Source organism: Mytilus galloprovincialis, chromosome 4 (assembly GCF_965363235.1).
Source record: "Mytilus galloprovincialis chromosome 4, xbMytGall1.hap1.1, whole genome shotgun sequence".
Lineage (NCBI taxonomy): Eukaryota > Metazoa > Mollusca > Bivalvia > Mytilida > Mytilidae > Mytilus > Mytilus galloprovincialis.
In genome coordinates, this window is record NC_134841.1 from 102185639 (window position 1) to 102212388 (window position 26750).

Consider the following 26750-nt stretch of genomic DNA (forward strand, 5'->3'; position numbering starts at 1 on the left):
AGTTACCTATAGAATCTGGAGAGGTTAAACTTGTTTTGTGAGTGCTTAATCCTCCACTTAACATGAGACAGTGGTGGAACAGCAGAATATAAGAGCAAATTGTAAAAAATAGTTGCAAATAACTTGACTCATCAGATCGACACTTAGTTGCAAATGACTTGACTCATCAGATCGACACTTAGTTGGAAATAACTTGACTCATCAGATCGACACTTAGTTGCAAATGACTTGACTCATCAGATCGACACTTAGTTGGAAATGACTTGACTCATCAGATCGACACTTAGTTGGAAATGATTTGACTCATCAGATCGACACTTAGTTGCAAATGACTTGACTCATCAGATCGACACTTAGTTGGAAATAACTTGACTCATCAGATCGACACTTAGTTGGAAATGACTTGACTCATCAGATCGACACTTAGTTGCAAATGACTTGACTCATCAGATCGACACTTAGTTGCAAATGACTTGACTCTTCAGATCGACACAATGCACAAAAAACCTAACATAAACATAGAAATTATAAAGAACTCATGTCCTCTAAGAGTATTCCCAGTTACTGAAAGCTACTTCAAAACCAATAACAACTTATAAATAATCAATTTATCATCTTTAGTCACAGAATAAAGTATCAACTATTACACATCCAAGGAATTTTGTGTAAAGATATCATGAATATAATTCAGAAAAACATGACTTTGTACAATTTCAAAATATAAGTACCATACATTTTTATAGATATACAGTAGTACTTATTTGGTTATGTTTTTATTTATCAAAAACAAAATCAATGTTTGTACCGATAAAAACAATATTTTTAGATTTACTTACAGTGTTAACCATGATATCCTATATAGGTTTAGTCCAGCTTTTCCACTGCCATGAATCTAGCCTGTCCGCCAAAATATAATGAGGCCTTTAAAGTTTATGGATTTTAATCTAATAAAGTACTAAATAGAGAAATATAGCTTATACATGTACTATAAACAATCAACTGTCTAGTCTTAGCAGCATTGGAAATAAAAGAATTCAGCAAGACAAAATAAAACAATGTTTTATAATATCCTGGATGGCTATCAACCAACTAAAATAAGATATGAATATATAATTTTCAATGTTTTTTTCATGTAGTTACTCAGTAAATTAATTGATAACTTGGTAAACATTTTAGATGATGTTCTTTTTAATATCTAGATCTGATGGCATTCTAAGGACAAAGATTTCCTTGATCATTGTCATTCCAATTTATGTACAAGCATGTGTTGTGTTTAGATTACTTCTTTTAGATAAAGTGGGAGTTGAGAATAATGACTCTTTGACGATAGGATCTTGCCTATTATTGATTTTATAAATCCCATAACTTAGCATTTCTCCGCTGTCATCAGGATATTGTTGCGTCCTTTCAAGTCACGTTTTTCACAGATTTTAAGATTATCTTTAATCTGGTTGCTATGTCCATTTTATGAGCTTTGTGGTTAATTGTCATCGTGTAAGAAGCTTCTGTCAGTTGATTGGTCACTTATCCATATTGACCGTTTATAAAGAAAGAACAACATGGGTAGCACAGAAATGGTAGTTTGTAAATACCAAATGGTGAACAAAATAATTGTAGCCTTGTGGTAGTTCATCCTATTAAAGTAGAAGCAGTCTGAATTGCCTTTTAAATAGCCACCTGAGATAATGGCTAAATCGTCTTTTAAATAGCCACCTGAGCTCATGACTTTTTGTTAGATGTCAGTAAAGATTACATGGGTACTAGTACTAAAGCCAAAGAATCTATCTTAGAATTTGTGGTTTTAACTAGCTATGTACAATGCTAGAACATCAAGAAAAAATGTTAACAGAAAGGACAGATGATGTGGTACTAGTACATTTCTTCTTAAAAGTAGAATAACAAAAATAGCAAACTTTAAGGAATAAATCCTTCATTATTTTTCAACCTAAAAGCTCTAAGCTCTCTAGAAACTTTAACATATACAAGGAAGCTGTATACTTCATTTAGTGTATTGCATGATATAGCCTTTTTGTGCTGAGGTGGCATTAAGTATTCCTTAATCAATCAATCAGTCGATCATTTTGTGAATTATGTTAAAGAGTAACCTGTCTAATCTTACACCTGAGTATTCCGACACCCTGCTTAATCCAACATTTTTTTCTGGTCCCCTGAGTGTGTCGGATTAGGCAAGTTACACTATATATGCATTTGAAGAACTTCTGCAAAATTTTCCAGCAGCAATAATTAAATTTAAACCATACAAAGCATTTATTTTCAACATGCACCAAAGTCGTGTGTCAATGTTTCCTAATAATTAATTGTATTGAAATGAATTTTGATTTTACTAGAATTTAAAAAAATTCTAACAAACTAGGTTAATGAATCTGATTACACCATATGGCACTTAAATTGTTAAAAGCTAGAAATATTGTCTACTGAATTACTGGGTTTCTTATTTCTCACTTGAATTATAGATGAATATTATTGAACATGCATATCATGTGTAGTAAATAATAGTTACTTTTATTACATTGTACATTTGTTTATTACATTGTTCATTTCTTTATTACATTGTTCATTTGTTTATTACATTGTTCATTTGTTTATTACATTGTTCATTTCTTTATTGGATGTCCATTACCATATTATGCATTAGATGGCACGATTGTTTATTTATTTATTGTAACTTTAAATGGAAACATAAAATCTTGATTCAATTTTTAGATGTTTGTTAAAATTAACTCATTTCAATGGTGAAAAGTGTGCCTATTGTTCAGTTGTTGTCATTTGTTGATGTGGTTCATAAGTGTTTCTTGAATCTTGTTTTTCATATAGATTAGACTGTTGTTTTTCCTGTTTGAATTATTATGCCCCACCTACGATAGTAGAGGGGCATTATGTTTTCTGGTCTGTGCCTCCGTTCGTCCGTCCGGTTAAAGTTTTTGGTCGAGGTAGTTTTTGATGAAGCTGAAGTCCAATCAACTTGAAACTTAATACACATGTTCCCCATGATATGATCTTTCTAATTTTAATGCCAAATTATAGTTTTGACCCCAATTTCATGGTCCACTGAACATAGAAAATGATAGTGCAAAGTTCAGGTTAAAGTTTTTGGTCAAGGTAGTTTTTGATGAAGTTAAAGTTAAATCAACTTGAAACTTAGTACACATGTTCCCTATGATATGATCTTTCTAATTTTAGTTCCAAATTAAAGTTTTGACCCCAATTTCACAGTCCACTGAACATAGAAAATGATAGTGGGAGTGGGGCATCCGTGTACTATGGACACATTCTTGTTTTACAATATTCCTTTTGGGGGCCCTTTATAGCTTGCTGTATGGTATGAGCTGAGGCTCTATGTTAGAGGCCATACATTGACCTATTATTGTTTACTTTTTACACATTGTTACTTGGATGGAGAGTTGTCTCATTGGCACTCATACCACATCTTCTTATTTATACTTTGTACTTTATATTTAAGTCTCCCAAACAAAGTTTGGAGACTTATTGTTTTTGCTCAGTTCTTATTATTTTTATTCTTCTTCTTCTTCTTCTTCTTCTTCTTCTTCTTCTTCTTCTTCTTCTTCTTCTTCTTCTTCTTCTTCTTCTTCTTCTTTTTTCTTCTTCTTTTTCTTCCGCCACTTTTAAAAATGAACTTGTCCGCAGCGTTTCTCCAAAACCGCTTGTCAGATTTACTTAGGGGTTCATAGAATGTTAGACTAATATGTCTAGGTGAGCCATCAATCTTTCGTTTGTGCATTTGGGTCTATTAAGGGGTATTTTGGGGGACAGAAAGAAGGGAGGGGTTTACTATAGAACCCTATGGGATTTTTTTTTATAAATTTTTCAAATGAATATAACTTGAAAACTGTAAGTGATAAACACACGTAATCTTCAGAAATGATCATAGGACAATAAAACAAATCACATGAAATATAGGGTGAGTCCCTGGGGGGTCATCCCCACGCCCTTCAATTTGAGAATATGCTATTATCTTGTAAACAGTCCAGATTCCCACCCCTAAACCATATATATTCTTGAATAGGACGACAAAACAAATCAAACGTAATTAAAGGGAAGTCCCTAGGGGTCACCCCCACCCCGTTCAATTTGAGAATGTACTATTATCTTGTAAACGGTCCAGATCCCCACCCCTAAACCATATATATTCTTGAATGGGACGATAAAACAAATCAAATGAAATTAAATGGAAGTCTCCGTAAACGGTCCAGATCCCCACCCCTAAACCATATATATTCTTGTAGGGGACAATAAAACAAATGAAATGAAATAAAAGGAAAGTCCCTAGGGGTCACCCCACCCCCTCTTGTTTGAAAACTTGTAAACGGTCAACATCCCCACCCCTAAACTATATATATTCTTGTAAGGGACAATAAAACTAATCAAATGAAATTAAATGGAAGTTCCTGGGGGTCACCCCCACCCCGTTCAATTTGAGAATGTACTATTATCTTGTAAACGGTCCAGATCCCCACCCCTAAACCATATATATTCTTGTAGGGGACAATAAAACAAATGAAATGAGATAAAAGGGAAGTCCTGAGGGGGTCATCCCACCCCCTCTTGTTTGAAAACTTGTAAACGGTCAATATCCCCACCCCTAAACCATATATATTCTTGTAGGGACAATAAAACAAATAAAATGAAATAAAAGGGAAGTCCCTAGGGGGTCACCCCACCCCACTCTTGTATGAAAACTTGTTAATGGTCAACATCCCCACCCCTAAACCATATATATTCTTGTATGGGACAATAAAACAAATCAAATGAAATGTAGGTAAAGTCCCTGAGGGTCACCACCACCCCCTCCTGTTTGAATACTTGTAAATGATGGAGATCCCCACCAGTAAGCCATATATATTCTTGTATGGGACAAAAAATCAAATCAAATGAACATGGGACCATATGAATGGCGAGTTATGGGAGCTTTGTTTGGGAGACTTCGTAACAGCATCCTGTTACAATTACTTCTTGTTTGGATATATTATTTACATTTCATGATGAAAGGTTTTTTTTTTTATTTTGAAAATTCTAGGCTTTGTAGCTCCAGAGCTTCAGGACTTTAACCCTTTGAAATAAAGCAATTTTGCTCATAATGCCTCACATATAAATCTAGTAAACCTGGATTGACTTCCTCAAATATTCTTGTTTGGGTTGATGAAAGGGAACTCTTTTTTATTTATTTTCTGGTTTACTTTATTGTATATAACACAATATTATTGTTTTAAATATATCATGAAGCATTGAATGTCAACTGACATCTGAAATAAATGTTTTAAAGGTTGGAATTAAATAAATAAACAGTAAATAATTTAAGGAAGTAAGGGATTTAAATGTCAAGCTGGTATACAAAAGAGTTTGAATATCATTCCATTCCAAAACAGTGGAAATAAAGAACATGCATTAGTTGCCATGTATGTATTATTATTATTCAATGTTCACAGATTACTTGGTACACATATTATTGCCTCAGAGTGTAAATAACTTCTTGTTTATTATTGCTCTCTGTGGTATCTGACTTCTTGTTTATTATTGCTCTCTGTGGTATCTGACTTCTTGTTTATTATTGCTCTCTGTGGTATCTGACTTCTTGGTCTTTCTTGTTTATTATTGCTCTCTGTGGTATCTGACTTCTTGTTTATTATTGCTCTCTGTGGTATCTGACTTCTTGTTTATTATTGCTCTCTGTAGTATCTGACTTCTTGGCCTTTCTTGTTTATTATTGCTCTCTGTGGTATTTGACTTCTTGGCCTTTCTTGTTTTATTACTCTTGAGTGTTGATTACTTCCTGTTTATTATTGCACCATTTGGTATGACATTTCTTTGAATTATTGTTATTCTTGTTTATTATTGCCCTCTTAGGTATCAGACTTCTTGGTGTTATTGCCCTAGAGTGTTTAAATGTCTTCTTGTTTATTATTGCACCATTAGGTGTGACATTTTTTGGTATTACATTGTATTGCCCTAGGGTGTTTAAATGACTTCTTGTTTATTATTGCACTATGACATTTCTTGGTATTAGTGCCCTAGAGTGTTTAAATAACTTCTTGTTTATTATTGCACCATTAGGTGTGACATTTTTTGGTATTATTGCCCTAGGGTGTTTAAATGACTTCTTGTTTATTATTGCACCATTTTATATGACATTTCTGGTTATTATTGCCCTACAGTGTTTAAATGACTTCTTGTTTATTATTGCACTATGACATTTCTTGGTTTTATTGCCCTAGAGTGTTTAAATAACTTCTTGTTTATTATTGCACCATTAGGTGTGACATTTCTTGGTATTATTGCCCTAGAGTATTTAGATGACTTCTTGTTTATTATTGCACCATTTTATATGACATTTCTGGTTATTAATGCTCTACAGTGTTTAAATGACTTCTTGTTTATTATTGCACCATTTTATATGACATTTCTGGTTATTATTTCCAAAGAGTGTTTAAATTACTTCTTGTTTATTATTGCGCTATTTGACATTTCTTGGTACTATTGCCCTAGATTGTTTAAATGACTTCTTGTTAATTATTGCACCATTTTATATGACATTTTTGGTTATTATTGCACTAGAGTGTTTAAATGACTTCTTGTTTATTATTGCATCATTTGGTATATGACATTTCTTGGTATTATTGCCCTCTGTGGTATAAGACATCTTGTATTTTTTGCTATTCAAGCTAGCCCCTAATAATCAAATTTCAAAATATTCTAGTTATTTTCAAAAATGTAACATTTGCAACCTGACTGTAAAAGCTTGTTTTTCTGGCACAGTTTTATTTTCTGTGCAAATGAAGATTTGAAGTTGAAAATAATAATCTTTATAAAATTTGAAGTTGATATATGCTTGAAAAATAATCTGGGAATATAGCAGATGAATCTGCCTGCAACATCTTTTTAGTATATAGTTAATGGTTCTATATGTAATCATCACAAACAGAGAGATTATACAAGTATTATCCTAGATCACTTCTCATCTTATTGACAGATTAATAATTCACAATTGTTTTTTCATGTCCTGATAAAAAAAATCTGACATCCAATATATTTCTGATAATAACATAATTCTGTTTGGTATATAATAGATGATCACCTTGGGAAGACTTCAGTCAAATATAATCTAATGGACTTCATAAAAAAGAATTTTTTGAAGAGGCTGCTGACTGCTTTGAAATTTAAAATTTGAAATTGCATTATAAACTTGAAAACTGATTGCTGATTCAGATTAATTTACCATAACCCTGAATTCCACTGGAGCAATGTTTGTTTGAGCACCCTACATTTATATCACAGGTCTGCTTTTCACAAAATAGAAGGGGAAGGACTTGAAGTTAGACATTTGGTTACCACACATGTTGTTATAGACATTTTTTATGTCACACTAAAGGCTGGTAGTCTTGGATGAAATTCTCAAAGTTAATAACCATTTCAGATTGAAAAAATACTTGACAAATTCTATGTAAGGTAAAAATAAAGATAAGATTGAAATAATTCGGAAAGCGTGACTTTGATACTAAGAAGTTTCACAACTTTCTAGTCCAATGCAAAAAGGGCACCACACTCATAATTGTTGATATATGATATTATAAAAATTTGAAACTTCATATTGATTGTATCATGTGAACTTTTAACATTTTTTTAAATTCCTGGATAAAAACAGGTTAAAATGGAGTTGAAGTATGTAGAAATTTAAATGGCTACAACTGTGCAGTTCAAATATAATGATAGTGACATTTTGAAACTTAGTTTTAATTGCTAAAATTGATCATATGCTTTCTTTATAAATGTTATGATTCAATATTAAAATATGACACCTATCAAATCCAGCTATTGGTCTATTTCTAAATATCAATCCCTACACTGTCTTGTAATATCATACAAAGCTATTACTCTATTTCTGAATATAAATCCCTACACTGTCTTGGGATGTCATACACAGCTATTACTCTATTTCTAAATATCAATCCCTACACTGTCTTGTAATGTCATACACAGCTATTACTCTATTTCTAAATATCAATCCCTACACTGTCTTGGGATGTCATACTTAGCTTTTACTCTATTTCTAAATATCAATCCCTACACTGTCTTGGGATGTCACACACAGCTATTACTCTATTTCTAAATATCAATCCCTACACTGTCAAGGGATGGAATACACAGCTATTACTCTATTTCTAAATATCAATCCCTACATTGTCTTGGGATGTCATACACAGCTATTACTCTATTTCTAAATATCAATCCCTACACTGTCTTGTAATGTCATACACAGCTATTACTCTATTTCTAAATATCAATCCCTACACTGTCTTGGGATGTCATACTTAGCTATTAATCTATTTCTAAATATCAATCCCTACACTGTCTTGGGATGTCACACACAGCTATTACTCTATTTCTAAATATCAATCCCTACACTGTCAAGGGATGGAATACACAGCTATTACTCTATTTCTAAATATCAATCCCTACACTGTCTTGGGATGTCATACACAGCTATTAATTACTCTATTTCTAAATATCAATCCCTACACTGTCTTGGGATGTCATACACAGCTATTACTCTATTTCTAAATATCAATCCCTACACTGTCTTGTAATGTCATACACAGCTATTACTCTATTTCTAAATATCAATCCCTACACTGTCTTGGGATGTCATACTTAGCTATTACTCTATTTCTAAATATCAATCCCTACACTGTCTTGGGATGTCACACACAGCTATTACTCTATTTCTAAATATCAATCCCTACACTGTCAAGGGATGGAATACACAGCTATTACTCTATTTCTAAATATCAATCCCTACACTGTCTTGGGATGTCATACACAGCTATTAATTACTCTATTTCTAAATATCAATCCCTACACTGTCTTGGGATGTCATACACAGCTATTACTCTATTTCTAAATATCAATCCCTACACTGTCTTGGGATGTCATACACAGCTATTACTCTATTTCTAAATATCAATCCCTACACTGTCTTGGGATGTCATACACAGCTATTACTCTATTTCTAAGAAACGTCGCACGATACTGGTGTCACCTAACGTTACACACTCAAAGACGTAAGCCAAAATAAAAACGTTGCATGTTGTTCAGATGGCTTTTTACAATAAATTTCAAAGGATTGATTTTTTTTTCCTAAGAAAGGATTAACTTTTTTTTCTTAGATAACAGATGGTAAGCTTTAGTTTTATTAACAAATAAAAAATGAAAAAAAAGTAACTTGAATTGAAACCATTTGTTTTATATACATTTTAATTATAAAGGCAATCGATTAATTTTTTTATGGATAAACTATGCACTGCAAATGCACTCATTTTTGCACTCCAGAATGTCAAGGCGAAAGGACTACGGCATATCTAATATGGCAGTTCTGCACAAATATATGCAAGGGAAATAGCGGGAACAATTTTTATAGCTTTTTTTTTTCTAATAATTTGTATTATAACGGATCCGATATCTCTCTCCCCACCCCTTCTCTATGAATCGGTAGAGATTCAACATTAAACATTAATTTCAAAGTTTTCTTATAAAGCATCAAAACAAAATAGGCGTATTTCAAATCGTCTGTGAAAACCACAATAATGACAACTACACATGTAGACGGAACATTCTGTATATTTTATTAAATAACGTCAAAATAGTATGTGGGGACATTGTATCGGACATTTTAGTTTTATCTGATATCTCGTGTATTAGATTTAATTTATGGGAATTTAATATCAAAATAGAGATAATTTTTTGTACTTTTATCCATTATAATTTGTTTTATGTAGAGAATGGCATTGTATTAAATAAACATCATGAAAAAACCAAAAACGTAACCCTACGTTTAATTTGGTATGAAGGGGACAAAATGTTGGACATTGCTATTCAACTCGAATAAAAAGAATTTGTTTTAAAAATTCCTGATTATTCCATGAGGCGAAAGTGTGATCTTTGTACAAAATACTAGTATAAGAATTATTTACTTTCGACATGGGGATTGCTCTGAAATTCCCTTTTTTGGGACAATCTAAAAAAAATTACGGCAACCTTTCGTGCATGGGACACATAGTTTGTATCATTTTGATCCCTTTCTTTTATATTTCCGTCTTTTTTTTTTAGAGCAAAAAATCGACATTACGTCATCGCCCAATTATGAATTGCTTTGTTCTAGACAAACTTTTTCATCGTTTGATAAAAAAAATCATATGTTTTTAAGGTATTCAGACTTTCACAAAACTAAAAGTGTAACGCGGGACAAGGAAATCATATTGCAAAATAAAAGTTTTATTGAGTTTTAATTAATGAAAATGGTCTGTTACATATACAAAATTGCTATAATCTGAAAGAAGAGTTTTAAAGCTTTAAAATGATACACGACACTTTATACTATCAATTTTAATGTTTAAAAATTAATAAGATGAATTTGTCTTGTCCGTGATTTCACCAAAGTAACACCAGTAGCGTGCGACGTTTCTTAATATCAATCCCTACACTGTCTTGGGATGTCATACACAGCTATTACTCTATTACTAAATATCAATCCCTACACTGTCTTGGGATGTCATACAAAATCCTTTCACATCTTTTTATTCCTCTGTCGCCACTAATGATTGGATAGGTTGACAGCAGGCCTACCAGTTGACGTCTGTAATTGAGTTGATCGTTCTGAGGCAGTAATTTCATTTGAGTTTTCATAATGATATTATTATAGTTGTGAAGACTTTGTTAAACACATTTATTGATAGAAGTTAATAAACCTGGATGAACCAACAGTATTACATATAAGTGTCGTGATTTAATACATTACCAAATATTATATTGTACTTGTCGATAAGAGCAATCAACCCTTAAAGGTGCAAATTGGTAGGATTTTTCTTAGGGAAAATGACAGAAGGTGGATTTATTCCTTAAGTTTTGAAAATGATCCTTTGTCATGTAATTTTATGATTAAAGTGCATCAGAAATAGTTATGTAATACAGACATATAAGATACCTTAATCAATTTTCATGGATATGAGTGGCTTTTATACTAAATGACCTAATTGATTTTGGTAGAAAGAATAAGTATTTGAAATATTGCAATTACGTTTTATTTTATCAGGTGCATGTTATGTCACAGGTTTTATCTAAAAAGTAGACATATTGAAATGAAAATAGTCAGGATTCAGAAAAACAGTTGAAGAAAATTTTATTCTTGTTCATATTACCCAGTTGCTTCATTCTGTCTTGGACTAATAACTTCTTTATAAGATCTCTGTCAATAGATTAATATATCATATACCTAGTACTAATACAGAAGTAATGTGGCAAAGTTTTCAGATTAGACCCATGCATATTTAATAGGATTTACAAAAGCATCTGAAGAATGAATTTCAAAGATGAATTGTTTGTTTGTTAATTGGTAGTTTTTTTTTTGTTTTTTTTTTGGGGGGGGGGGGGGAGGAGGGTTGAAATCCCCTCTCTTTTACCATTGAACCACTGTATATAGTTTGTAATATGAGAACCAGACTATACTCTGGAGTCAATAGTCTGGCCAATAATTTCATGTTATGTTCAGACATCTCTTTCAGTTACTGACGGAATTTAATATTAAGATTTTAATAGGCATTAAAGCTGCTAAACACAGAGGAAACTTAACTTGTACAATTATGTATATGATAAACAGTCCATCTGTGACACCCACTATAACAGTAAATCTCTTGTTTTGTTGCAAACTCACACACCTTTTGGTGGTTTTGTTGTAAATAGCTTTATGAGTAACAAGGAAACAATAGGAGATAATGATCTATTTATTGTCCTTTAATTGACCATGTTGACCCCTGCCCACTAGTTTTGTGAGAAATTATGAGTAAAAGTACCTATCAATTTTCACTTACACTTCATTGTACAATTCAAATTACTCCATTTAAATGAGTAAATTAAAAGTAATTGATTAAATAAATGACTGCATTTTACAAACTGTGTTGAAATATGATTATAGTTTCTGATTGCATTGCATTTATATTATCCCGTGATTCCAGACAAAGTTAATGTAAGAGAGGCGTTTATACAGACATTAGTTATTTGCATGCAATGTTTAAACCTAAATGGATTAACAAGAAGGATTTATGTCTTACTCCTGAAATTGAAAATCTTCTCTAATTATTTACTGCAATCAAGTTTAAAAGCACTGTGTTTGTATGACCTTATTTCCAACAGTACGGAGAATGCATCAAATTTCTAAATTCATCCGCTACATTAATTTATCTTTTTCATGGTTTATAATTCTGTCTATCTGTTTTGTTGTACATTCAACCATGGTTGTTTATCTGGGTCCAGGAACATGTTTTGTCAGCAAATATCCATGTCCAGCTGGCAATTATTAAAGAAAATTTTAAACATTGGGCTTTATGTCAAGGAAAGGTAAAAAACAAAACAAATATATTTGTTATCAGAAATTACTTCTGTAATATATATTCTGAACATGACCAAATAAAGAGTGACCTCACTTGAATTTGAATTTTAAAAAGGAGATAGTGCAGTTACGGTACTCTTTAAAAACATGAGAATGGTAAACAGTATGACTGTATGTGTACTGAAGAATGTATTCAAATAGATTATTAGTATTCTGATTGTTTGCTCACAAAAGGCCATGAAAACTAAAAATTATCAAAAAAATATGAAAAAAAAATCACAAAATTTTAGTTTGAACAATTATTATAACTTTATGTATGTTTCAGCAGATACATTAATAATGAAATCTTTCCAACTGACCATTCAGAATTTTATTATAACTGGTGATAATAAGATTGGTATAAGTTTTCCACTAATTCTACATGTTTTCTCTCTACTACAGACAGGTCCATACCCAGGTTGGGGTAATTACAAGTTAGAGGTGAGACCAAGCAAACATATCATAGCACTGTGCACAAATACATTCTACAATTATTCTATTATTGCACTGAGTGTTAATATCATTATAATCATATAATCATATAATCATATAATCACATAATTACATAATCACATAATCACATAATCACATAATTTAGTGTTTGTTTCACTATAATCACATAGTTTAGCATGCAGCAATGACAGGCAAGCACATTTTGTATGTATTATACATGCAGCAACAACATTCAAGCACATACTGCATGTAATATACATGTAGCAACAACACACAAGCACATTTCGTAAGTATATTGCATGCAGCAGCGACATTCGAGCACACACTGCATGTAATATACATGGTAACCACTCTTACCAAATTTAGGATTGTATACTGCCGTTTCATCATATAGTTTTGATCTTTTGTCTGTATAAGTTTTGTACCCTCCGTAAAACATTTAGTATGCCTCAGAATATATACAAATATTAATGTCAAGAATTTCAATAATGGCCGGGAAACAGACTATGTCTATATACACATGAGGTATAATAATGCAAGGTATTATATTATAGTGGCATAAAATGGAAAAAGAACAACTATACATTTTTTTCCAAATTTTTCCAAGTGAAAATTGAAAGTAATGAATAATGCATTAGTATTGAGTGATTTATGAATTTTATTAACAATACTAATGAGGGGTGTGTCTATGCGAGGAAGAAGAATATAATAACTCTAGAAAAAAAAAAAAAACATTTTTTGAAACTTTTAATCAGACACTAGGAAATCATTTTAGATTGTAAAAACCAAATTGAACCTCTGCATGCTCCCTTGTCTTTGTGTCTATCAAAATGAAAAGAAAACTGCAATAATTGAAAATTTAATACACCAAACTTGTAATTGTGAATGGAAGCTGTTTCAGTAACAGTTTGCAGACTATTGACTCCACGTAAAAGGAAACAAATGTTTTATCAGTTATGTTAATTGTTCTAAAATGTGATAAAATGCTCAGTTTTGTTATAAAATTTCATTGATGGCTAAATCAGGCTGGGAGATTGAAGACGTGTTTCATTTATATCATCTTTTATGTTACATAACTATCAATGGAAACCTTTTTAGTTCATACCACCTAGATAGTTAGATATTATAGATTGTAAGTTTGGCATCATAGAACCCTTATCAAAGGAAACCTTTTTAGTTCATACCACCTAGATAGTTAGATATTATAGATTGTAAGTTTGCCATCATAGAACCCTTATCAATGGAAACCTTTTTAGTTCATACCACCTAGATAGTTAGATATTATAGATTGTAAGTTTGGCATCATAGAACCCTTATCAAAGGAAACCTTTTTAGTTCATACCACCTAGATAGTTAGATATTATAGATTGTAAGTTTGCCATCATAGAACCCTTATCAATGGAAACCTTTTTAGTTCATACCACCTAGATAGTTAGATATTATAGATTGTAAGTTTGCCATCATAGAACCCTTATCAAAGGAAACCTTTTTAGTTCATACCACCTAGATAGTTGTTTGGCATCATAGAACCCTTATCAATGGAAACCTTTTTAGTTCATACCACCTAGATAGTTAGATATTATAGATTGTAAGTTTGCCATCATAGAACCCTTATCAATGGAAACCTTTTTAGTTCATACCACCTAGATAGTTAGATATTATAGATTGTAAGTTTGCCATCATAGAACCCTTATCAATGGAAACCTTTTTAGTTCATACCACCTAGATAGTTAGATATTATAGATTGTAAGTTTGCCATCATAGAACCCTTATCAATGGAAACCTTTTTAGTTCATACCACCTAGATAGTTAGATATTATAGATTGTAAGTTTGGCATCATAGAACCTTATCATATTGAAATATAACACAATGGATTCCGAAGTACATTTTTACATGCAGATATTTTCAATGGCTGCTTTGGACTAATTTTTGTCAATCATTCTAAAAGAAACATAACAAGTTTTATTCACATCTAAGAAAATTATGACTATAGCCAACAGTATATTTTCAATATGTAATAAACAATGACTTATATAAGACTCAAGTAAGAGCAGAAAATTCTCCATTGTAATCTTCAGGTTAATAGCTCTTAGGTGAAATCGAGTCAAGAAATAAGGTTTCTATTTATTATATGTATAGGAGGAAAAATAACTTCGTAGAGAGAAATTACACAATGAAATATGTTTTCTTTTGTATTATTTATTAATGTTTCATTGCCTTTTATGTAACATTGCAATAATTTGACCTTGCCATTGATGATGAGCCATTCAGGTTCACTTTGTCAACATTGTTACGGCCAGAAATCGCCTTTAAATTGTAGCCAACAAAAGACACAAATCAATTATAAAAATTAACAAGATTTATTATACAAATGTTTACAAAAGGTATTTCACAAATATTACTGTTAACTTAACTGTCAAAATATGAGTCCAATCTGTTATCTTTATCTGTATCCAGAAATCTTTCGGAATTCAATTTGAATATTACGTTCACTACTAATGTCACAATCCAGTATGATGTTGTTTGTAGAATAAAAGTGTCAATCCAAATGCTGTGAATACTAATGTCTATCAATGTCTATGTCCAAGTTTAATTATGAGAGTTTAACTTAAGTGTCTGTATATATAGTGTTGTCATGGAAAATTCTAGAACACTCTATAATGGAACATTGTGGAAAATCCTGGAAAGTTACAACGGAAGTTTCTGGAATAACGTAGAAGTTTAAATTACGCATCTTTTATAAGGATCATTCTAGAAAGTTCCAATCATTCTGTGATTGTTCCAGTGATTCCTAAACTGCACAGTTATAAGATTATTTGGTAAACAACTATCAGGCCATACAACACAAATTAGGCCAACATAAATAAACATAATAATTACAATATCATAACACCTCCCCCCTTAAAAGAAGTTTTAGTGTAACAAAAACTTATCATGAATAATATGAACAAAAATACATAATATATACAAAGTGATTTAATAAGCTCTAGATAAAGCATCAGCTATTACATTATCTTTACCCTTAATATGTTTTACAATTACATCATATTCCTGTAACAATAAACTCCACCTAGTCAACCTCTGATTCTTGTTTCTCATTTTATGCATGAAGGTGAGAGGATTATGATCAGTATAAACAAGAATAGGATAAACAGTGGGATTCAAATATACATCAAAATGTTGAAGTGCTGACAACATTGCAAAACACTCTTTTTCAATAGTTGAATAATTTTTCTGATGTTTATCTAATTTCTTAGAAAAATATGATATAGGTTTTTCAACATTATCATCTGTCTCTTGATATAAAACAGCTCCAATTCCTACATCGCTTGCATCAACGGCAAGTTTAAATTGTTTTTCAAAGTCTGGAGTAATCAGAACTGGACTATTAATTAAAAGTGATTTGCTATTTTCAAAAGCTTTTTGACAATTTTCACTCCAGATAAATTTAGAATCTTTTCGTAAAAGATGAGTCAATGGTTGAACAACAGTAGCAAAATTTGAACAGAATTTCCTGTAAAATCCTATCATGCCTAAATATCTCATAAGTTGTTTTCTATTTGTAGGAGGTGGAAATTTGGAAATAGCTTCCACTTTAGCCATAATAGGTTTTACTTGACCTTGGCCAACTGTATGCCCTAAATAATCAACAGTGGCCTGACAAAATTCACTTTTACCAAGATTAACAGTCAAATTTGAATGTGACAATCTATCAAAAGTATCATACAAATGTGTTAAATGCTGTTCCCAGCTATCACTACATACAATAAGATCATCAATATAAGCATAACAACAGTCTAAATCTTTTATAACATTATTGATCATTCTTTGAAATGTAGCTGGAGCACTTTTCATGCCAAATGGCATTACAGTATATTGAAATAAGCCATCTGGTGTAACAAAAGCTGATATTTCACGAGCTCTCTGTGTCAATGGAACTTGCCAATAACCTTTCAATAAATCAAATTTGCTCACAAATTTTGCTTGACCAATATTGTCAATACAATCGTCTATCCTTGGAATCGGATAGGAATCAGATTTTGAGACTGAATTTACTTTTCTGAAATCAGTCACGAAACGAAAAGTTTTATCTGGTTTTGGCACAAGGAGACAAGGAGAGCTCCATTCACTGTTACTCGGCTCAATAATAGCATTGTCAAGCATATATTTAATTTCTTTTCTCATAGCTTCAAGTTTGAGTGGATTAAGCCGATAAGGATGTTGCTTAATTGGAGAAGCATCTCCTATATCAACATCATGACAAACAGCAGTGGTTTTGTTTGGCACATCTGGAAAAAGATTTTTAAAAGAAAATACCAAAGTTTTTATTTCTTCTCTACGATCAAAAGACAGATGTGCAAGTTTTGAGTCTAAATTTGACAATATTTCTGAATTTTTCAATCTTACTGTCTCTTCCAAAGTTTTAGAACTAAAAGGTGGTTCAATTACATCTGGTTTGTCATGATTGTTCTCAAATTTAACCATGCCTAAAGTGGCAACTGGTTTACTATCACATTCATTAGTACGCTCAAAATATGGTTTTAACATATTAATATGACACATTCTGTTTTGTTTACGCCGAACTGGAGTTTTTACAATATAATTCAAATCATTGATTTTACTCTCTATTGTATAAGGACCACAATATTTAGCCTGTAAAGGATGTCCAGGGACTGGCAAAAATACAAGTACCTTATCACCAGGCTCAAAAACTCTATCCCTGGCATCTTTATCATACCAAATTTTCATCTTGTTCTGTACATTTTTTAAGTTTTTCTGAGCAATTTGACAAGCAGTATACAATTTTTCTTTAAATCTAGATACATGGTCTAAAAGATTCAAGTCAGTATGTTCAGTAAGCCACTTTTCCTTAATCAATTTTAACGGTCCCCTTACAGTATGACCAAATACCAACTCAAAGGGACTAAATCCAAGGGATTCTTGAACAGCCTCTCGAACCGCAAAAAGTAGAAAGTGAACTCCATCATCCCAGTCTCTGTCAAATTGAAGACAAAAAGTTCTAATCATGTTCTTCAATGTTTGATGAAAACGTTCTAAGGCACCTTGAGATTCTGGATGATAAGCACTTGATCTATACTGAGCAATCCCTAACTGGTACACGACTTGCTGAAATAAACCTGACATGAAATTTGATCCCTGGTCGGACTGTATAGACTTGGGAAGTCCTACTAATGTGAAAAATTTGATAAGAGCTTTGACAATAGTAGGTGTCTTGATGTTTCTGAGCGGAATAGCCTCAGGAAAGCGAGTGGATGTACACATGATTGTCAATAAATAGGCATTTCCAGTTTTGGTCTTCGGTAAAGGTCCAATGCAGTCAATTAGAACTCTGCTGAAAGGTTCGTCAAAGGCTGGAATAGGCAGAAGTGGTGCTGGTGGTATTTTCTGGTTAGGCTTACCAACAACCTGGCATATATGACATGATTTGCAATATTCTGCAACATCATTTCTAAGTCTTGGCCAGTAGAAATGCTGCAAGATCTTAAGGCAAGTCTTCCTTATACCTAAGTGTCCAGCCAAGGGGGTGTCATGGGCAAGACCAATAATTTCTTGCCTATAAACTTTAGGCACCACCACTTGGTATACCACTCTCCATTCCTCCTCTGGGGTAGCATCAGGAGGCCTCCACTTCCTCATTAAAATGCCGTCCTGATGGTAATAGCATTCGGCCACTTTGTCTGCTTCCTCCTGTGGTTGAGCCCGCTGGTTGAGCTGAAGAACCTCAGGGTCTTTATGTTGTTCTTCGAGTAAATTATTTCGGTCTAATGAATGGCTGTTTACATCTGGCCATGGCATAATAACATTTTTGTTAACACTAGGTGGTTTTATAATAGCCTTTTCTGAGTTACCAGGATCTTCAATATCAGCTATAAAAGTGTCAGAAAGGTCCATGTAATCAAACTTGTCTTCTTGCAAATTCTCATTTTGTTGTTTTCTAGCCATCGCCCTAGTAACAACACAAGCTGGATACAATTCAGCATCATCTTCAGGTGATTTAACATCCACCACTGGTTCACTGGTAACAATTGGTTCAGCAACCACTTTGTTCCTAGCTAGATCATTTCCTAGCAATAATGTAACACCCTCAACAGGGAGATTAGGACGAACACCCACAATAACTGGTCCAGTTATCAAATCTGACTTCAGATAAATACGATGGAGAGGAACATCTATACAACCTAGCTCTACACCTTGTAACAAAACGGAGGCACCAACAGAAGTCTTCTCGGACAAAGGCAACACACCTTCTAACAATAAAGACTGAGAAGCTCCCGTGTCCCGTAAAATCTTAATAGGCTGAAGAGTGGTATCATCAACAATAGAAATAAACCCATCAGACATAAAGGGTTTATATTCCTCCATGTAATCACAAAAACTGGACTTAAAAGCCTGACTCGCAGGACATTCCAACGTACTGGTAATATAAGGTGTCGTACACGCACTGGACTTCGGCTTATTATCTCGTTCATTCTTCTTCTGGAGTCTAAAACAATCAGCCATCAGGTGACCAATCTTCTTACAATAAGCACAAGTCAGTGACTTCTTCTCAAAAGTATCAAATTTTGGACTAGACATATTATAACTGGACTGACTCTTATTCTGTGGAACAGGCTTACTATCAGTATGCTCAGTGCTTTGATTTTTGTAATTTCCACTGGAAGTATTAACATTTTGACCCTTGAAACTTCTTTTATGTGAAAGAGTATAATTATCTGAAATTACAGCTGCATCATGTATTGTCCCAACAGTTTTGTCGTCTAAATGTGTTTTTAAGTCTAAATGAACACATTGTTTGAACTCTTCTAATAACATCAATTGTCTTAGGTTATCAAAATTGTTATCTGTTTTCTTTGAAGTAAGCCATTTATCAAATAGATCTTCTTTTTCCCGAGCAAATTCCACATAGGTTTGTGAATCAAACTTTTTATAAGATCTAAATTTCTGTCTATATGCTTCTGGTACTAGCTCATAGGCTTTCAAAACTTCCTGTTTCACAGTGTCATAATCGGAACTTTTTTCTGATGGAAGTGCGGAGTATATTTCAGCGGCCTTACCCTCAAAAACACTTTGTAGCATTGTAGTCCAATATGGCTTTGGCCAATTCAAATTACGAGCAATTTTCTCAAACTGTGGAAAATATTTATCAACTGTTTTTTCACAAAATCTGGGAACCAAACGTATATTTTTTGCTGCATCAAAATAATCTGATTTTGATAGGACTTTAGAGTTGCTTTCTTCTTTAATTATTTCAATTTTCAGTTTTTCCATCTCTAGCCTTTCCCTCATTTCAAGTTCTTTTATTTTCTCCCTCTCCTTCATTTCCAGTTCTTTTAATTTAAATTCATCTTCTTTTTCTTTCTTTTCCATTTCTAACCTTTCCTTCATTTCCAGTTCTGCTTGTTTTAATTTAAATTCATGTTCTAATTCAAGCTGTTTTAATTTAAAGGCATCTACATTTTCGACCTTAAGTTCAAGAGCCTCTTCACCTAAAATTTCTGCGTCAACTAATTTGTCTATAACCAAATTTTTTATAATTTGTTTTCTCATAGATACTTTAAAATTTAACTTCAGATGTTTAGCAAGCAACACTAATTCGTCTTTCTTTAAATTATCAAAACTCTCCAGGTCTGGCGTTTTCAAAAATTTACCAGCATCAAATGCCATTTTGTAGAATTTTGTTGGCTAGTTATAATACAAATACTAAACAAATTTTGAATAAAATATTTTCAGTATCCCGGACGAGCCCCCAATTTCTGTTACGGCCAGAAATCGCCTTTAAATTGTAGCCAACAAAAGACACAAATCAATTATAAAAATTAACAAGATTTATTATACAAATGTTTACAAAAGGTATTTCACAAATATTACTGTTAACTTAACTGTCAAAATATGAGTCCAATCTGTTATCTTTATCTGTATCCAGAAATCTTTCGGAATTCAATTTGAATATTACGTTCACTACTAATGTCACAATCCAGTATGATGTTGTTTGTAGAATAAAAGTGTCAATCCAAATGCTGTGAATACTAATGTCTATCAATGTCTATGTCCAAGTTTAATTATGAGAGTTTAACTTAAGTGTCTGTATATATAGTGTTGTCATGGAAAATTCTAGAACACTCTATAATGGAACATTGTGGAAAATCCTGGAAAGTTACAACGGAAGTTTCTGGAATAACGTAGAAGTTTAAATTACGCATCTTTTATAAGGATCATTCTAGAAAGTTCCAATCATTCTGTGATTGTTCCAGTGATTCCTAAACTGCACAGTTATAAGATTATTTGGTAAACAACTATCAGGCCATACAACACAAATTAGGCCAACATAAATAAACATAATAATTACAATATCATAACAACATGTATTTGTTAAAATTGAAACATTGGTGTAATGAAAGGGGGCGGTTCCAATTATATGTTCCCGTTCAAATGCATTGATCGTTCAAAAAGAAAAAGTGTGGGGGGAGGGGGGGGTGTTCCAGCACCCGGAACCCTCCCCCTTGATCCACCACTGTAAACATAGCTATAATAATAAGATTGTTCCTTTTTGAACAAAAAATCTATTTCTGTCACTCTAACAGGAACAGATCATAATAATTCTTGGAGTCAGGAAATAGTATTTTAGACTTTTTCTTCCTTTTGGAACTTTAATTTTGAAGAAACTTATATGTGGAGTTAACTTTTCAATAAATAACTCATGTTACATAAAATATGGTAACCTAAGAAAACATAGGAACGATTAATGAGACAGGTTTAATAACTTAAAATAGATGGAGTAATTTCAGTGTGGTACTAGTTTTCCACCTTCTGATTCAAGTAATGCTGTGGAAAATTTTGAAAAATAATGAATTTGATAATTTTTCAAAAGATCAATTCAGTTTGCACATATTTATATAAAGATTTGATATTTGTACTTTTGTTTTTGATATTTAGATTCTAGTAGATCAGTCAGTATGGTTACAGTAGCTGCCTTGCTGTCTCCTATTTCTTTCTTCCTAATGTTTTATGGTAGATAAAACATTGAACTTCACTCTGATAGCATGACATTATTTGTCTACAAATGATATCAGTTTGCTCTTTTACGAGGTTTAGTGCTGACAAAGTACTTCTTCCATTTTTGCCGTGGTTAAACAGTTTACTTTTATAGGTTAATAGCAGTGTAATATCATAACATCCTAAATAGATAAATAAGTAAACATCAGAACAGTATGACACATATCAGATTGATAAAAACCTCTTACAAAATATTCCCAATAACATCAATTTATGGCGTAACACAGCATAACAATGGTTTTTATTGATGCAATATATATAGAAATTAATACCAGCTAGAAAATGAGAAGCGCTACCTTGGATCAATGCTTCTCTAATTTCCTTTATATGGCATACAGTATCATAAGATCATTATTAAGTTGAATTAATTTTTCTTTGAAATGTCCATTAAAATATTGTTTATTTATCATGTTATTATAACTAAGGTTTTCAAGATGGCTACTTGCAGTCCGAGTGAGATAGGTCTTTTTTAGTGTATAATGTAGTTTCTACAAGAATTGGATTTTTAGCAGCTTTCGTTATAACGGCTAAAATGTTAAGGATAATGACCTTATTTCCTGTCTGACACACCTGAGTAGGCCGCTATTATTGAAATGAATATGGAATTGTGGGACTAATTGGCTCCTTGACAATAAAATTTATGCCTTTCAGTAAATCCTGTCATTATATTATTTTGCCAAACAGTAGTATTTCCGCTGAAAGTTACGATCATTTTCTCTTTCACTGAATCAATATGATTTTGAATAAAAAAAATATCAAAGAAGATGAAAAATCGATGATGTTGACAAATAAGATGATAAGAAATGGTATTGTCATTAGATGTCCTACGATCCAAGACTTTACAAACAATTTGATCTAATTAGTATCTCTGAAATTCAATTAGTAAAGTCATTAAAAATACTTTAAATCTATTTTTGATATAAAATCATTATATGCTTCCCATGCACTCGTAACAAATTAAATTAAGGACAAAATGATACATAGGAATTTTCTTTTCACTAAAAAATGTCTCTCCTTTTAAACATGTCACCTCCTATAAATGTGTCTTTTATATAATGCCATGTCTCCTTTAGTACACCAAGGGTTAATGTATAGAACACTGTAATTTTACATGTAATAAGCAAATTTCTTTAGCGTTATGCATGTTCTTTCTAATATGTAAGACCTATGGAAAGTTGACACTTGTACCACATCTTCTTAAATGTTTAGCCTGTGTATAATATTTTTGTCCTATTTGAATCACTCTAACAATGCTGAAAAAGTGATACATTATTATGGGTGATATTTCCAGCGTAGCAGCAATGCATTAGTTTGTGAGAAGGTCTGTTTAAGGGGAAACATTAGTGGTAGGTCAATGATATTTGGTATGCAGATGTATAAACATTGCACATCTCATTTTTGTGGAGATTATTTACCCCCCAGTCATGGTTTTTTGTGGAGATTATTTACCCCCCAGTCATGGTTTTTTTGTGGAGATTATTTACCCCCCAGTCATGTTTTTTTGTGGAGATTATTTACCCCCCAGTCATGGTTTTTTGTGAAGATTATTTACCCCCCAGTCATGGTTCATGGATTTTTAATGATTTACCTAGTTTTCTTATTTAGATATTGCCATTATATTATCCAAATTGTAAAATGAGTTACATATCTATCTATGTGTCAACAGTTTATTAAAAGTGTGTTTTCTGCAATCTAGCTTGTTTTTAGTACCTTTTCTGTAATCTAGCTTGTTTTTAGTACCTTTTTCTGCAATCTAGCTTGTTTTTAGTACCTTTTCTGTAATCTAGCTTGTTTTTAGTACCTTTTTCTGCAATCTAGCTTGTTTTGAGTACCTTTTCTGTAATCTAGCTTGTTTTTAGTACCTTTTTCTGCAATCTAGCTTGTTTTTAGTACCTTTTCTGTAATCTAGCTTGTTTTTAGTACCTTTTCTGTAATCTAGCTTGTTTTTAGTACCTTTTTCTGGAATCTAGCTTGTTTTTAGTACCTTTTCTGTAATCTAGCTTGTTTTTAGTACCTTTTCTGTAATCTAGCTTGTTTTTAGTACCTTTTCTGCAATCTAGCTTGTTTTTAGTACCTTTTTCTGCAGCAGTACAGACGTTTATTCAATGTACAGTAAAGCATTCTTTCCCATATCTCGAAAAAATTACTATTTCCTGAGTCTCTATATATGTGAATCCTGAATTCCCCCAAAAATCACAAGGCAAAATCCCTTTACCATCCCGAAAAAGTTCTTTCCACCCCTCTTTTCACTAATCGTCATATAAAAATTACAGAGTGGACTGGATATAGTTAAATAAAATACAATTATTAACACTGATCATGTTAAAGCGAGCTGACAACCTTCTGTTGCAAAAATGTGTTTGTTAGTATATTTGTTAAAGTATTGTCAGGGGACAAATTTTGATTGTGATTCTATAAAATCATATATATGCATTTAATTGATTTGTCCAGCCATTCATAATAAATTTATTGTAGCTTTATGTATGATTACTAAAATTACTTGATGAATAATTAATATGCATATATATTTCATGATCATTATGATTCAAGATAAATATTTAATGTACATTAATAAACATCTATGAAATCAAAAATAATTACTGAATGTACATTAATAAATGTCTATGAAATTAAAAATAATTACTCAATGTATATTTGAAACAGGTCAATAATTTTCATCATTAATACAATATGCATGCACATAAACCTTTAGACAATTAAGATATACAATCATCCTGGAGAAGTGAATATGGAAAGATATATTTAAAAAAAAATGTTAGTCAGTGAAATAGTATGATACTTTTAAGTGTAGATTGCACATTGTTATGTAATACATAATGTTTTCTGTCGGAGATAACAGAAATGATCAATTACAACATGAGTTTCTGGTTCCCTGTAATTAACACTTTGTAAAACAGGTATACAGTCATTTGTCTTAATTGGAAGAAGGAAGACAACTTGAGTCTTTATTAATGATGTGACTGGCTGGAAGCTATCGGAGGAAAGCTTTATCGATTACAGGGAATTGTAAATCGGTGGAGATGAAACAAAGACATCCTTAGAAAAAAGCCATCCTCATTAAAAATAGATGAAATCTTGTGGAAAGATACTGTTTACAAATCAACTTCTTGCCATGGCCATCCTTTGTCATGTAGACACTTAATTGTCACATAATCACCAGAAATCAACGTCTTTTTTGGATGAATGTATCAGAAGATTCAAATTACATGTTAGAAATAGTTAGGATAGATTATGTCCTTTTAAGTATGCAGGATTTTAAATGTATAAAATTGAAATAATTTTTAAAATATGACCTTATCTGCATTGCATTAGTTACGTGAATACTTCTAAGAATAAATTCAGTAAAATGATAAACTAAAAAAAAATTAAAAAGTGATTTTAATCATATAAAAGGGGTATTGGTATATAAGGTCTTAAACCTTAAACCTATAAGTAAATTCTTTGAACTTAATATCATATCCAATATATGGGGAAAAAAACACAAAAAAAACTATTATTTGTGACTATAAATGAAAGGTAAACGGTCTCTGATTTGGAGAATCTACATATTTTGATAAAACAATCTATTATTTCAATTTCTACAATTTCAGGAAAGTCATTAAAAGGGTGAAATTACATGGAGTCTTGACTATTTGACAACTCACAAATGGGATTGAACACAACTTTTTCCCAAAAGATGTTCTGGTGTATCAGTTTAAACCCAATGATCAGTCAACATCTCTGTTGATAACTTATCTTGTGACAATAATGCAAAATATATCAACTATCATCAAAAACTCTTTACTATGATAATTTCTATGGTTTCTAAGAAATTATCCAATATTAACAATAATTTACCAGTATTCAACACATAACCTGTCCTTAAATACAGGTCAGATTGGCTAGACTTCAACTAAGCTTGAAATATCAAATACTCAAAATGTGAAAATGATTTCTTTTGGCAAAATCAGCTATTAAAAATTAATAATGTTTCTATTAAAGGTTACAAATAAAAACTGATAGTCTAAAGTATAAATATGCTAAATATGAAATATAATAAGCAACATTTATATGGATGACTGTTACTTTATTGATTTGAGTGATGTTACTGTTCTGTGGGCTTAATAATTCATAAAAGTAGCTTGCTAAGTGCTTGAAGTGTAATTTTTGTTCTGAAATCATTTCATCAATGAGACATATGTTAAAACTTGACACTTAATTATCACATGTTGTGTTGTTATCTGTTGGTGAACTGCTGGGATTTTTTTATTTGCTGGTGAACAGCTAGACCCCAAGGGTTTCATTAGCTCCTTACTCAGTGCTTTGGATGTGGCAGGATTTATAATATGCTGCAAACAATATTAATTTTTGAGATACTTTTTTGCGTTTTTTTAAGTCCTTTATCTTACTATTTTCATGTCATTTTTTAATATTGTTGATGTTTTCTTAGAATAGAACGCTCAAGCTTTACCTATTTGGATAGTATATGTATATATATTAATTTGCTTACGAAAATTAGTTTTTATGCAGACCCATTATTAAATTCTTCTTCCATGAGCGAAGAAATGACCAAGAAGTAAAGGTTCCAACTCCTTCAGGCAAATTTGATCTTAGGAGAACTTTAGGTCCCTTTTGGTAAGAGGGTTTGAAGTTTTCTAGTATTAATACTATCCTGTAAGGTGTCAATTATTGGGTTATAAAGTTCCTGATGTGTATAATGTACCCTTATCTAGAAAATTGGCATTTATCCAATGTACCAATTTATGA

General features: G+C 31.9%; 1 protein-coding gene across 3 annotated transcripts in view; it reads left to right on the forward strand.

Annotated features, from left to right (window-relative positions):
* LOC143073657 (ras-specific guanine nucleotide-releasing factor 2-like) overlaps positions 1 to 26750 on the forward strand; it is a 170874-nt gene that overhangs the window by 56337 nt on the left and 87787 nt on the right. For all 3 annotated transcript variants that reach the window (XM_076249357.1, XM_076249356.1, XM_076249358.1), the window contains exon 2: positions 12857 to 12895. In XM_076249357.1, coding sequence (XP_076105472.1) covers positions 12857 to 12895 — 39 coding nt within the window. The remainder of the gene's footprint in view (positions 1 to 12856; positions 12896 to 26750) is intronic.